Source organism: Hippocampus guttulatus, chromosome 4 (assembly GCF_054856545.1).
Source record: "Hippocampus guttulatus isolate MCC_2025c chromosome 4, RoL_Hgut_1.0, whole genome shotgun sequence".
NCBI lineage: Eukaryota > Metazoa > Chordata > Actinopteri > Syngnathiformes > Syngnathidae > Hippocampus > Hippocampus guttulatus.
In genome coordinates this window covers 19,521,148-19,536,517 of record NC_141264.1, presented here as the reverse complement: position 1 = coordinate 19,536,517, position 15,370 = coordinate 19,521,148, and the positions used below count along the sequence as shown (strand labels likewise).

Genomic DNA, 15,370 nt, shown 5'->3' with positions numbered 1-15,370 from the left:
TGACAACTGGCCCTCCTTCAAGTGTGACACATGCTAATATAAAAATAGGAATTCAGCAGTTACATGCAAGGGCGGGGTGGGGGCGCTCTTCTTTCTTTCTCATATGTATTTGATGCAAAGTGATTTCATGAAATTATTAAGTAAAAATAATCCCATATTATACAATGGTATCTTGACTTGACGCTTTGTGAGCCAACATTTGAGTTCCGAATGAGCTTCAGATATGTGAGCTAAGTGGGGAAAAAAACAGGACAGCCACAATCAGTGGTGCATTTTTTAGTAAAAAGCTACAGCAAGCAAGTCACTATATAGGCCACGCCTCTTAAAGGCACACATACACACCTTGGCTTGTCCCAACATACAATAATTACCTGTGCATGTTGTCAAACCAGTATGTTGCTTTGCATTCTATTTGATCATGTTTTATAATTCTATTTTGCCGGTTGGGGTTCAAAGCATCATGTCATCAACTCGTTGTTTTGCCGGTTATCACGGCATACACACAAAGTCCGCAAACCTGTTATTCCGGGTTTGGTCATGTGACGTGCCGCAAATAACGGATGAATGGCATTTGAATTTGTTTCAAAATGTTTATACAAATATGAAATTATGATTAAAAGTTGATATTGTAGTTTTACTGGTTTGTACTTTCACTCTTATGGGTAAAATCAAGAATAGCCACAGAGAAAAGCATTCTTCTGGCTGCAGGCGTGTTCTTACCAGCCTGGTTTATCAACCAAGGAGAGTTTCACCTCCAGACTGACCTCTGAACCTGCCATCCAGTCGAGAAGACATGAGCTGGCAGCCATTGCCAATGTCAGCGCCCACAGCTAGCTCCTTCTTTCTCACCGCCTGACTCATTATTTGGCTTTGTGGCGCTTTCTCCTTGCCACCTCCAATCACATGGCTGTGAATGACACTTAGAGGAGGAAAAGACGCCCCCCCCCCCCCCAACCACCTGGTCTGCTTTTCCGAACCTGCATAGCAACTGGAGTTTGATATTTTAAAAAAAATAAAAATACTTCTGTTTTTGTTGTTGTCACATTTCCATACAATCGATGTTATGTTTAACGTTTTCTTTAGCTAAACAGTCCAACGTTTTCCCGTTATAAAGTAATGCATTCATCATTTTCCCTTTTTCTAAGCGCAAGCATGAGCGCCGCCACGTACGCAAGCACGTGGATGTGATGTAATAGATGATGGCTACAGTGAGTGCGTAATGGTAAGACAAAAAAAATAAATAAAGAAGCACATTTTAATCGGAAGAGTGTTCAACTGAAAAAGTAGGGTGAATAAATCAAAATTTGCCTTTGTAGCATTTTAATGTGCAACAAAAAAACCTCACAAAAAATCGGCATCTTATGTGTACTTGAATAGTTGTTACAATAAGATATACATATTGTCTTCAGAATATGGTCAGATTATTCGATACTTTATAGCCTTACTTTGTCGTAGTGTAGAGACTTTCAAAAGACTACAGTTGTCCAACAGTGAGAGAAATTTTGAGTTGCTCAGATAATGATCAGAGCCCCTTAAAATGGTTTGCAAGAAATTACCAGTAAATTGACAGCACACTTGACAACCCCCATTGCGATGGGGGGATAAGAAACAACCATTGTTGACGAAAAGCACAACATTTTACAAAGTGCCGCTAACTCCCTCCAATGCTGCCGTATTCGTCAGAGTAAAATTGAGAACGTGCAGATACATGATACCGAAAATATAAAGAATTTGAGCTGCATGTAGCCACAGCTACTTCTCGATTGCACGTTGCCTTGTGCCGGGTATGGCAGCCGTTGTGTCACAATATAGAATTTGTTGTTCGCGTGTCATCAGCACTTCACATCACAGCGTTGAAATATAAGATATGGCGGCGTCTTAGCAAATCAGAGAAGAACGGGTTTCCCAGCATGCTTTGCTGTAGTTACAGTCATCGCATTTGTGTCATCGGGGCTCCAAAATGGGTTACTTTGTACGGGGATAATCGTTGAAGTGGTGTCTAGTTGTGTACGGTTAAGTAATTACCACTTTAGTGGTGGTGAATCTGGCACCTTGAGTGAAAATGAAATTAATGACACGCCGATCGGTCTCTTGCAGCGTTAGGGAGACACATTTGTGCTTATGTGAATTACAAAGTAATTGCCACTGACAATAGCGCAGACGTCTTTTGTTCCTAATCTTTTATGCTTGCCGTGCTGTGCTGACCGGCGTCACGCTATTTATCGAGTGGTTCCACGGACCGGATGTAATTGCATGCTGGGCTGCGCGTGACAATTTACATCCAAACATTTAAGTCCAAAATCAAATGTGGTGACGAAGAAAAGCCTGTCATCTTTCCAATGAGATGTAATGTGTGAAGTTGACAAAACGTTGAAAACAAGGCTGTCATTTCCTGCATTTGCACCAATAATGGTTTTTACAGCTGTCCCAATGTGTGCGATGCTGACAACGTGACACATTGGCACGTGAACGTATGAGTGACTGAGTTCACCATTTGTAATTTCAACAGTTGGAAAGAACAGAAGGCTTTTTGGCAATGAGCGGTGGGGCAATGCTCGAAGGTCCATCACAGACCGCCGGACCCTTCGGTGACTCCCCTTCTCACTTTCTACTCATTGGAGATGCTATCAGTTATCCGTTCCTCTGCGTCTGTCTTTCGGAGGCTCAGGGCTTTATTTGTTTTCCCCCTCGTTACACTTCAACTTGTTTCCCCTCAAATGTGTCTGAAACATTGTTTTATCCGGCCTTTTTCAGCCAGTTATTGAATCATGTCAACTCGCTTTCCCCCGGGTTTGCGACGCAAGCTGTAGAAAAATTAGCCGTTGCTTTCACGTGACAAGTGGGGATCTCGTCCTGCAAAGGCCCCTTTAAATTGACACTGGAGGAAATGTTTTATCTAAGATTGTGATATACACTGCATGATGCTGTTCTCCCCTTGCGGTATTATATTTGTATTTGCTTTGTCTTTGCAGGTATCTCCGTAGCAAAGAAGACACACACATGTAAGTACACTGACGTTTTCTAAGTTATTTCCTTGACCATATTTCTATCAAGCAGAAGTTACAAATGGTGGACAAAAGGGAAAACATTCGTTGAATGTGATCCCACCAAATGAATATCATGTTGACTTTCTTGTTCCCGCGCACAATACAACAAAGAGGAAATGAAAAAGGCTGTCATGTGACTGCTTGCTAATCATGCAGCGTCGACGCTGCCTCCGTGCCGAGGCGCCTCTTTGTTTTCTTGCAAAGAGGCCTTGCAGCCCGGCAAGCGGATGTGGTGTCTTGTTGCCGTTGCTAACTTTCGACGAGTGAGAGCTGGATCTGGCCAAGTCAATCACATGAGTAAAAATGAAAGATGCAAATGATTGAAAACGAATGAATACAAGAATTGGATCGAAGAAAACACCATTACAGGGCTCGTAAATATTATTGTGGTTGTAGTTTGCAGTGGAGAAAAACTGCACCGTAGCATACCGAGACCTCTCACGTAGCTAAACAGAGTGACCCAAACTATTACAAACCAACTCACACAGTACATTACTGACAAACTGCACCCACAATAACAATCAAATAATGGAATTAATACCTCCTCGTCAGTGTCAGTCGAAGCTGATTGTTTTGTTGTAGTTTTTTTACATGGCGCCAGTTGTAATGGAGCCTTTCCATCTCAAACCACAGCTGCCTTTTCAATCTCAGAATTCTCATGAAGAATGGATGAACAGTCCCACCTGTAGAAATCCGTATTTTCCAAGAGATTTGCCGGCTGTTTTGACATGGGTGAAGTGCAATTGGAAGAGGCATCTTTAAATGTTTTTGTGTATGTTATAGTGCAGTTTGTGTGTGTGTGTGTGCGTGTGTGCGCGTGTGTGTGTGCGTGTGTGTGCGTGTGTGTGTGTGTGCGTGTGTGTGTGTGTGTGTGTGTGTGTGCTCGCATCTCGAATTTGGAAATGGCAGAAAGTGCGTGTGACGGCTATCCATTTACTCTGATCACAGATGAAACTGGTGGTGAGGGGAAGCCAGGGGGCTTTTCCGTAAGAGCGGTCCGAATGTTTTAGATTGTGAGAGATTGTGAGCGACTGCTTCTCGCCCTGTAAAAAAACCCCCCAAAAACTCCATGGCTCCTTCTTACATCAGACAGAAGGGCAAAGAATTTGATCTTCTACACTTTGAGCTTACTCAAACAGCTCTGTGTTAAAAAAAAAAAAAAAAAAAGAAACGGTGTCTGTTCAGCTATTTGCTTGTCATGAGGTCCTGTATTTGTCTTTTTTTTTGTAAAAATGTGTTGATGTTTGAAGGTGAAACGGAAATCTCTTGACCCACCTTTCACCACCACCACACTATCCTATCTTAATTAGTGTAGCGCGAGGCACCTCCACGCCGGAAGGAGTCTCAAATCAAAGAGCATGATTTAGGAGTCTTGGGTTCAAAGCCCTGGGCAGGAACTGGACGATTCTGTCTCATTTCACTGGGAAATATTCAAATCTTGTCCACGGGAGGAAATCAAAGTCAAAGGCACTTAAAAACGAGTTGACTGGTGTGCCTCGTAGTTAGGAAGCAGCTCGTCAGAAGTGTGTCCACAAGACGGAGTTGAAGGGCCGGTTAGTGGTCAAAATGTGGGGAATAGAACAAGGTGATTGTGGAATGGAAAAAAAAAAAAGATTGTGGTGCAGTAAGAATAATGAGGTGCAAACGCCCTCCTTACATGGTCGTAATCCTTCTTGGCAGTGATAAAGGCATTGCGTGTGTAACGTATGCACATATGTGTTTACAAGGTCTTCCAGGTCCAAGGTGGCCCACAGGGATGGATTGGGGTCTTTGCTTAACCCCCCCCGCCCCCCCACACTTGGCCCTTCTGAGTGATCAAACTGCTGGAAGCTTCCCTCCATGCCAGTCCCCTCATCAATATAAATTACAAGGGCATCTGTTCGCTAGCAGGCTCCAATCGCTCGCTCTCCTCCACTTCCTTTTTCCACCCACCCGAGTGGACTCATCATTGAGCTATCATAGGATGCGGTATTCCAAATGAAAACAGATACGCGTACGACTGCGGCATCCTCTCCTTTGCGGGGCCTTGTTTGATTGACTTAGCTCGATTTTCAATCTGGCGCTTTATACTCGCTGATACGTACCGTAGTTTTCGGACGACGAGGCACACTTTCTTCAAAACTGCCAATGAGCCTCATGTATTCGTTGTGGTTGTGCTTCCTGACCTTGAAACGATGTTATGTGGTGCACGGCGCTCATATATGTGTCAAAATGACTTAGCATGGAGTGAATCCAAACTTTTTCGCAATGAAGGGTAACGTCAGGATGTCGACTTTTCAGTTTGTCAACTTCAATAAAAAATTCTTCCTATTTACTTTCATATTCGTGTTCCAGTCGCTCGCAAGTGTACATGTTTTTGTCCTACCGGAACTTGAACTACTTCCTGCTATTGTGTCTGATAATCATGCAAAATGTAGTCCTACTAGCGCAAAGCATTTATTCAGTTGCGCGCCATTTGAATAGTTTTGGTTGACGTATGGCGTATATTTGGTCTTTTATTTTATTGTTAGTTTAGTTGAAGCACATTTATTAAGAGAATTTAAGTATCTGGGCGGGCGGCCCGGTAGTCCAGTGGTTAGCACCTCGGCTTCACAGTGCAGAGGTACCGGGTTCGATTCCAGCTCCGCCCTCCCTGTGTGGAGTTTGCATGTTCTCCCCGGGCCTGCGTGGGTTTTCTCCGGGTGCTCCGGTTTCCTCCCACATTCCAAAAACATGCATGGCAGGCTGATTGGTTGCTCTAAATTGTCCCTAGGTGTGAGTGTGGGCGTGGATGGTTGTTCGTCTCTGTGTGCCCTGCGATTGGCTGGCAACTGATTCAGGGTGTCCCCCGCCTACTGCCCGAAGATGGCTGGGATAGGCTCCAGCACCCCCCGCGACCCTAGTGAGGATCAAGCGGTTCGGAAAATGGATGGATGGATGGAAGTATCTGGGCTTCCGTTCACGTAATGACAATAAAGGCACCCAAATAGGACATAGAGGAATAACTTTTCTGACCGTATGTACACACTTCCACAAGTGCTTTTTCTGTTTGTCCTTTTGTTGCGTCTGTATCATTTTTGTGATAAAGAGGGATTCAAGTAAAATTCAAACACAAGCCTTTTTTTTTTAATTCCAACTGCGCCGTTACTTGTTGTTGTCGTCGATGAAGGCGATGTTACACCATCAAATAATCATACAATTGGAATACACGGTTAAACATTGAATGCCTCAAACAGAAAATACACCTTAGAATCCGGTGCGCCTTATATATGAAAATAGACCTGTTCATTGATATTGTAACTAGTAATCCGGTGCACGTTATAGTCAGGAAAATATGACAGCTACGGTAACACATTAAGTAGGTGAGCGATTTAGATGCTTTATTGCATAGTTAGTTACTTGCTAAGATAAATTGGGTAATTAGCTTTTTTTTTTAACTCAGTTGTAATTTTTTTAGGTCACATTCAAAATGTAAAAGTTTTGAAAAAATTAATCTTGGTTTCATTTCTTTAAATTACAAACAGCTAGCATTAGAACAGGGCATTTGTGTAGTTTTTTATTTTATTTTATTTTATTTTTTATTTTATTTTATTTTTTTAGCTGCACTGTATGCGCTTCCACCTCCCCCCAGGCAGGACCATGCTTCGGCGGGGCTGAGTTTGGACCTGTTAAGAGAAACGTTACGCTGCAGCAGATCAGATGCTGGGATTGGACGTCTCACTCCTAATCTCGCATCAAATGCGTGATCTACAGCCACAAGGTGGCTCGCGCACACCCAGAGGTCACGTAGCCAGGATGCTCTTCCTCGAACCGAACAGATGTGCCCGATTACCGGCGCGGATGCAAAATTCTGCTTGAATTGCTGTTTCTTTTTTACAGCTTGCATCATAGTAGATTTAGAACTTCCCCAATCCATCGGTGAAAGAAATAACTCATTTAATAAATTCTAATGATATTACAATCCAGTAGAGCAACATTAGAAAACATCACAGCTGCATCCCAAATTACCATACAGCTGAATTTGCATCATTCTAATACAAGGAGGGGTGGAAATAAAACTTCGCCAAGACAATTACACTCATTTTTTTTTAGATGATATGCGGTAGGTAGACCAAGAGCGACCTCGAGAATGAGCCTAAGCATTTGTTTAAGGTGGTCATTTCAATGTTACTGTAGTTTGCGCTGACTTGGAACTCCACTGCATTACATTTCTGATAGAAGGGAATCACAATATTGAAATGCGGGACACTTTGCCACTACTGCAAACTACAAAAACAATAATACGCATTGCTGCTGCGTCATGGTGGTGAGTTCAAATCACGCTTCAGCCACGCAACAAATTCTCTGAGCTGTTTTTGTCCCTAAGGCCAATTTATTAGGGAGTGTCACATTTAGACTAACCTGCGTGGTTGTGGTCTTGCACGCAAAACATCCGGTCAGCTCGTATCCAGTATTCAAAAGAAGCATTTGAAGTACCTCTGATGGTTTTACCATGGAAAATATGAGAGGGCACTTCAAGTAAAAAACCAAGTTAGAAAGGATGGAATCGGACGTGTAAGTGAAAGATGAAAACAAAATTTTACTGGGTTAGCAAAAATGAAGAGGCCAGTAATCCTTTGATTATTTTGGGGAATCCAGCGGAAACGTGAAAGCAATGCTTGTTTTATTTAACTTCTCCCGCGCGTGTGCGTGTGCGTGTGCGTGCGCGTGTCAATTGACTGGACAAGAATGTGCCCATCCTGCAGTACACCGCATTTAAAACTTGAGACTCACAAGACTGCTCTGGGAGAGACCAGTACCAATTGTCACAGTGCATCGAAATGACCCACGCGCGCAAAAAAAATGCAGAGTTGAAACGAGTTTTGTCATCGATGACGCAGCACGACTCTCAAAAGCGTTAGCACTTCATTCATTCGGAAAGTCCAAATTTGCGTTGTTGAACAGACGATGTTCTGATAATTGTCGTAAATCAGGCCCTGACGGATTTACGCAAGTGTCACGAATGAAACGGCTTTTGAGTGTATATGGAATGTCTCAGCGTAAACTCATCAGACACATCAAGTCATCAGTCCTCTCTTTTAGATACAAAATGGAGTTTTAGTCCACCCCCCCCTCCCCCCGCCCTCCCTTCCCACTATTTATCTCCATAGTGCTGACAGACTTCTTACACTAATTGAGAAGCACGGCCTTGCCACCGCATCTTCATTTATTTGCCCCGCAACCCGTATCGAGTTTCTTTTGCCAGAAACGTGCGCCCTCGCAGAAATAGTCCCACCAATCTCTTTTGATGGGTCCTCATGATTTACCCTCGTGTTGCACTGCCCAGCTTGCCATCCGTCAGTCGCTCTCACACGAGGTTGCAGAGCTGGACTTTTTGTCTGTTGCGTTTTCAATGACGTGAAACTGGCCGACTTCCAGGTCACATTTTTAAAGCGTTCCGAACTGAAGTTGGTGAAATCACTCTCGTCTGAAGAGACATCAGGAGGATGGAGCAGGAAGGTAGAGAAAAAACAATAGAAAACAGTTTTGCGCCTTCTGTATCATTTTTTTTTTTTGTCACACGCTAAAGCAGTTCCAACATTTCCACAATGATAACGGCCCCTAAGGGAAAGCGGAACCATCGCTACATGATGAAAATGAGTTTGACACCCCTCGTTATATATTTTGGTACGGTCTCATTACTCGTGACTGACCTTGATGATAACAATTTTTGTTGGACTTTTAGGGCGTTCGACTTTGGAGATTCCCCAAGTGGTTTGTGGAGTATGAACTCAAAATAAATCCGACATTCACGCGATGATTGCCTCGGTAGACAGAATCGTAATTCACCCGAAATGAAGCCGCTCATCCTGCTTGGATTTGCTTCCACTGTGTGGGTCTGTTTTTGTTGTTTTGTTTTTTTTTGCTTGATCAAACATGAAATTTATCCTCCTTAATAGCGCTGTACATTGCCAATTCAGGAGAATATGTCCCAGTGGCCGGCTAATTTCTGCTTGGCAACAAGGCGTGTACTCCTGTGGAATGGCCCAGGGCACGATCAGCTGTCTGTGTGTCGCTTCACTCCCCCCCCCCCCCCCCCCCCCCCCCGCTCGCATGTTGTTTGAAGGTATTTCATCACATTGTTGCCTTGATTCAGCTCTGTGGGGATTTGCTAGTTGTACTCAAGTGGGAAGCGCATCCAGTGTGTTGTTAAACTCGGGCTGATAATGAAGCTCAGCTGACGTCGGGTTCCCCAGAGCTGAGAACTGAGCTAGTCTGGAGAAAGACGCTCGGTGCAGACGTGGCAACGCAGGGCGAGCGCGCATTTGGCGCAGAGGAAGCAATGTACAGCAATGAGGCACTGCAAAGCAAATAAAAATAAATGGAGAAATAAATACATCAAAACAATATGGCAGAATTCGCTGTAGAGCAGACATTCAAACGAGCCTCTCGTACGGTTGCCTTCATGATGTTCAAAATATCCAGCGCCCCTCGTGAGGATGAGCGGATCAGATAATGGATGGGGTGGATGTTCAAATGTAACTTCATTCATTTTAATGTTGTTTTTATTTTTCATTGGCTTGACAATGCAGGACACAACAAAGCCCTCATACTCTTTCTGTGGAAAGTTATTTCGCTCCCAGCATGGTACTTTTTTTTTTTTCTCAGAGATGTCTTTTTTTCCCTTTCCTCCACGACTGAAGGTTAGGTTTTGTCACCCCCTTTGTGTTTGCTCCACAAAAGGAGTATTTTCTTTTTGGATGTTTTGGTTTAATCTATATATTTTTTTTTTCATTTTCAGAAATAGGTCAGTGTAATCACAAAAGTGAGGGATGGACAGTGGCTGTTAAAGGGAAATCAATAGAGCTATCTATTTGTCGTAAACCAGGCCAGCACGATTTTTCTCCATTTTTCCTCCCGACCATCCTTTCTCCACTCCAACACAATATGGCAGGCCCTCATTTTTCAGTAAATACATTATATCTGCCATTTTGCGAAATTGCAAATGGCCTTTGCACATGTACTTTCTTTACATAAGTTCCTCTGGGCTCTTTTTGATCACTTCCTCGGGGCCCCGGATGTTTTCTAAGGAGTGGCGAGGGAAGCGGACTGGGGTGCTCTGCCTTTGTTGCCGCTTAATCTGGTTCTTCTCCCAGTCTTTCAGAGAAGCCCAGAGAGGCCTCGTCAGCCCTTTTTCCTCACCCCCGTACGTCCCTTATTGTGCCTCAGCCCCAAGCTGAAAGGGTCCGCTGCAAAGTGTTGTCAAACTGGAAAACAAGAGTAACTGACGCGTGACAAGGACACAATGCCTGGATGGGCTTGCCAAAAAAAAAAAAAAGTAAGCAGCTCCATCTGCTTCCGGCCGTTTCATTTCTCTTCTCCCGCCACCTCAGGTGAGGTCGACGGCTGCGGAGAGAAGCAGTCGGCGTGGCCGAGAAGGCGCGGGCAGCCTCTCGCTCGCGGCCTGCCCGGGCTCGAGCGCAGGTTATCCATCACGCATCAGGTCGTCCATGCGCACAAAGTCACACATAGTCGTAGCACGACCGTGTCAGCACGTATTGGAAGGTTTGATACATGGAGGGCGACGAAGGCGGAGGTCATGGAGCTCCTCCGGTTATGATCCCGACCGATGCTCGCTCGGGTGCTCAAAGATTGGGGGGCGGGGCATCATGGAACGTCCTTGTGCCATCGTCACTGTCATCAGGCTCCTCCATCTCAGCCGTGCGCGCTTGTCTGGTGATCACAGCTATTTCTCCACGACCGTATCAGATCACTTCAGACCGAGGCGCGCGTCCGCACCAATTACACACTTGTGAAATGGAGAACAAAATCAATTTTCAGCCATATTCCTTGGTGGCTTTTTGCAGACGCTGATGCAATATCGGGAACAAATTAAGTCAAGTAAAATTATATGCATAATTTAACAATTCCTGAATTATGCAGAATACTACTGAACAAACCTTGCATATAGTTGTCTCCTTCATCGCATGATGATTTTAAACAAGAGCACTCAGAGAGTGCGCAGACCTCCGATAAGACTTTCAGCATTTTAACAGAAAAATTATTTCCATTGTTGGCTTCACTCTTGGATCTTAACTTTCCGATTCAAATTTTGCTCTGTATTAAAGGGAACCAAATGACAACCAGATATATGAATTAATTGCACATAAATATAAAACAGATGAACATTAAATGGCTGCCAAATGTGCGATCTGGGTCACATCCAGATGAAACTTGGTTTGACATTAGAGAGAAAAATTACCGGCGTGATACATTGAGGCGGGTTATACATATGTAAAGGTGTGATCTGGAGAACTGTGTTAGCATATCATACAACATTAAATTACACCAGAAGTTGGGTACAAATAAATGTGATGAAAAAAATCTGATGTTTTTGAACAGGTAGGTAGGTAACAGGGGAGGAGAAGCAAAGATTTTTAGGGGCAAAACAAACAACGTGCGCATACATCGTGATGTGAAGATTTATTTATTTTTTTCTGTTTGGCAAAGTGAAGCACAAAAAAAGTGACACGTTGAAAGAAAAAAGCAGAAAAGCTTTGGGTGATATTATACATTGACGTTTGTGCTGATCACATTGTGTGCATTTTGTTGAATCTGCTTTATTATAGAAAAGCTGTTTTTTTTTTCTCTCCCTCGCTCCCTTTCTTCTCCCGCTTGCTATTAATTTGTGTTTCTGTGGGTGTGCGGTGTGAGAACAGCGAGACGTGGCGGTTAACCCATTGTGAAGTTAGCCGTCATCATTAAGATTCTCCAGATAACAGGCATGCGGATTTCTACTGCTCAGCATTATGGGATCCCAGACATCAAAGGCAGGTTTTCATTCTACTTCGTCTGAGGCAGTGTGAGCGGGAAATAAAGAAACAGGAAAGGAGATAGGAGTCAGGAAAATAAGCCATATTGGCACAAGAGAGTCTAGTGTACACCTCCTTCATATTGGTTCCAGTAGCAGTCACGTTGACGGATTTGTGTCATTTACATCCAAGGCACTCATTTGATTTTGATGAAATACCCTTTAAAGGGACAAAATTCATGTCTTGACTATTTGACGCAACACAAAGAAGAGTATTGTTAGCAAGGCTGTCTAAATTGAATGAATAAAAGAATCACCAAGTGTAGAAATTAAGGCTCCTAAATCATTCAAAACCAAAGCTCACCTTCCTGCTTTAAAATGTTGTGCACATGTCCGCTGTGTCTGTAGTCAGTGTGCCGCTGTGTTAAATGAACAGTTAATATTCCTGAGGTGTCTCTGTTATGTGGGGGACCTCACACAACACGTGAGGCATTAATGCACTGGACGATCCTGCCATTGTCGAGCAGGCTCGTTAGCTCGCTAGCTCGTTAGCTCGCTAGCTTGTTAGCTTATGGGACCATGATAATCCTTTCCCTTTGCCTTTCAGTAAATAAGTGTCTCTGTTGTGTGGATTTCCGCACGGCATATGCAGAGAGGCTGTGTTATATTGGACAAATTCTATGCCGGTCAGCCATCTATGAGCCTACTAACGGCTAATAGCTGTTAGTCATCAAGTGGCAGGCCAATTCACAGCGGAGCCTCCCAACAGAGAATTTCCTCTTTTTTTTTTCAGGGTTCGTGGAATAGACAGATGATGATAATTGAAGTGCACAAGTGGCTGTGTCATTCATTGACTATTTGTGGGAGCATTACAAAAAAGTCCAACTAGCTAGCGGTGGAAGGCTACTGTGAAATCATTTCTTTCTTTTACGGACTCTTTTACGGACTGTTTCCCCAGGAACTATAGTCAATGTGTGAAAGTGCTCCCTGTGATGCTCCAAGGCAGAGCATTTTTTTTTTTTTGTTATCTGTTGCACAGAAAAACTAATATTTAAAAAAAAAAAAAACATCCAAACTCATCGTTCAGCATGACTAAGCAGCCAAACAGGACATGATTAAGAAAATAAACAAAACATATTGGTGGCAATTGTTCTGTTTGTGCAGTCAGGGGGGAAAAGGTGTAAACCGCACTCAGCTGTCAATCTTTGTTGGTGCGTTTGTGCTGGTACGTTATTAGCGCAATATCCTTTGCGAATAGCACAGGGCAAAATGCAGGTGCAAATGTTGTGCAACTAAAGGTTTATCGATTCATCAAATTACTTCAATATTTCTGCACTTGTTTGTATGGTGATGAATATATTTTTACAAACATGTTAAAAGACCCTTAAAATCACGTTCCTGTAAATGATTTTCATTTTGATTGGCGAACACACTTTTAATACATGGCGTATCCCTTGCGTTTACAACGAATCAAGTCGGGAATATGTTGAATTTGAGCATAACTGTTAATACCGTTTACATTCTTTTGACATCAGTAATACAATGATGAGATCCTTCCTTCGTGCGAGGCTATTGTGCATTTCGCGTTACATCAGAGGAACTAGTGTGTGAGACTATTGAATGTACAAGCGAGGGAAATATGCTGCTCTCCATTATTGTGTTGGATTACAGAATCAAGGTCGACTCACAAGACACAGAGCAGCATTATCCCTTAATCCCGTGTTTTGGTTTCAAATAGCCTTTTTACACCTAATCTTCGCAAGTAAAATGACAAACATGAAAATCGAGGCAGGTATTTAAATGTGCATTAACTGTGGTGTGCAGGTCAACGGCTTACACTGGCTAAGAAAGTCTCTCCATTCCATGAAATAGCAGACGGTCAGGTGTCTGCCACTCATGTTGCGCGTATTATAGAGGACTTGTAAGTGATGGAATGCCTTCCGGCAGTTTTGAGATGGATAAATCTGAGAACTTTTAATCCAAAGTGTGACTCATTTCATGTTTGTTTGTTTTTCTCCTTCCCTTCATTTTTCCCCCTCTTTTACACAGCGCTATTTTACTTTAAGAGCTCATTAAATTTCATCTGGTCTGTTGCACACGTTGCGCAACTTCACTGAGTCGCGACACTCTTAAAACTGCTCGGTCAAAAGTAAGCAAATTGGGTGAAATAGCTACCCCGGCGCTGGGTTTAAAACGGACCGAACCAATGCTGGGTTATTTATACCCAAAACATTGGGGTTGAAGAGTTCACACGGCACGTTGGGACAAGATTCTAATTCAGTAGAGGTAAAAACTATGAATACTTATGAGCTCAAGTCACTAAATCTGCTCAAAATGGACAAATTCCCAACAAGTGAGTTAGCAAAACAACCCCGCATTTTTGAATTTGTAGATATGGCGAGTGACGACATTCCAGCAGTGCAAATTGCATCGAGCGAGCGGGTCGCACCGTTGTTCGTCAGGTTTGCTGTTTTAGCGGAGCGAGAAGAAACTTAAAGGTGCTGTGAAAGACTAAAAGTGGGCCAGCCGTGGCTGCCTCCTGTTGACCTACCTTGTTCAGAGGGTCCAGGTACAGACTGATGACAGGACTCCTCCTCTGCGGACCACATTACTAATGTGTGAGGGTGCGAGAGGAGCACACCCTGTGATGAATCACATCCCTGCACCTATGGCATCCTCATAAGTCTAAAGTAAAAGAGCTGAGCGAGAGCACAGGAAAAAAAAAAAGAAATAAAAATACCTTCATAGGATCTATCGGGGAGAAACTCCATCTCGGCCCGTTGTAAGGAGGATAAGGGAAGAGGCTAAGTGATGCGTGTCGCGCATCGCCCCGAGAGCTCCCTCAATCTTCAAGGAAACATATTCCCTCCGGTGGGTCAGTTGTTTTTATAAAGCGCTGAAAAGTTGCTCGCTTTGTAATAAATGAGGGTAATCTGCATTGTGTTGACTGGATCGTCTCGCCGGACCACTAAATTAAGTCACACCGAACATTTAAGTGTGTTCTTTAAAGCTACAAGTCCTTCTTCTAAGTATCCAAGTAATTGCGCGGGGGGGGGGGGGGGGGGGGCTCCCTCATTATTCACAATGACAAAATAAAGGCTGTTTCCTCTACCGTGGAGGTTTTCATACTCGTTCGAAAGTTGAAGCACGTTTCAGACCCATTGCGTTTTGGTGCCAATCCTGGAAGAGGAAAACTGGAGAGCCATCTTTTTTTTTTTTTTTAACTTTTCTCACATTTTAAATGACCTGCCATATTCATTTGGTGGGTTCTAATGTTGTGTTGATTGAAATTAGGCCTTTGGTGAAGTTCTGTGCTCTATTTATCACATACGGTATGAAAATTAACTTTAGTGCTCAAACCTACATTCCCCCCCGCTTTCTAAAGAACATATTGATGAACCGCGGCAAGGTGAGCAACCGGTTAGCACGTCGGCCTCGCAGTGCAGAACTACAGGGTTCACTCCCGGTTCCGGCCTATCTGTGTGAAGTTTGCATCTTCTCCTCGTGCCTGTGGGGGTTTTCTCCGGGTACTCCGGTTTTCTCCCGCATTCCA

General features: G+C 43.5%; 1 protein-coding gene across 1 annotated transcript in view; it reads left to right on the top strand.

Moving 5' to 3' along the window:
• roraa (RAR-related orphan receptor A, paralog a) overlaps nucleotides 1-15,370 on the top strand; it is a 210,224-nt gene that overhangs the window by 133,686 nt on the left and 61,168 nt on the right. Inside the window, exon 2 of the mRNA XM_086108487.1 lies at nucleotides 2,973-3,002. Within this exon, the coding sequence (XP_085964613.1) occupies nucleotides 2,973-3,002 (30 nt within the window). The remainder of the gene's footprint in view (nucleotides 1-2,972; nucleotides 3,003-15,370) is intronic.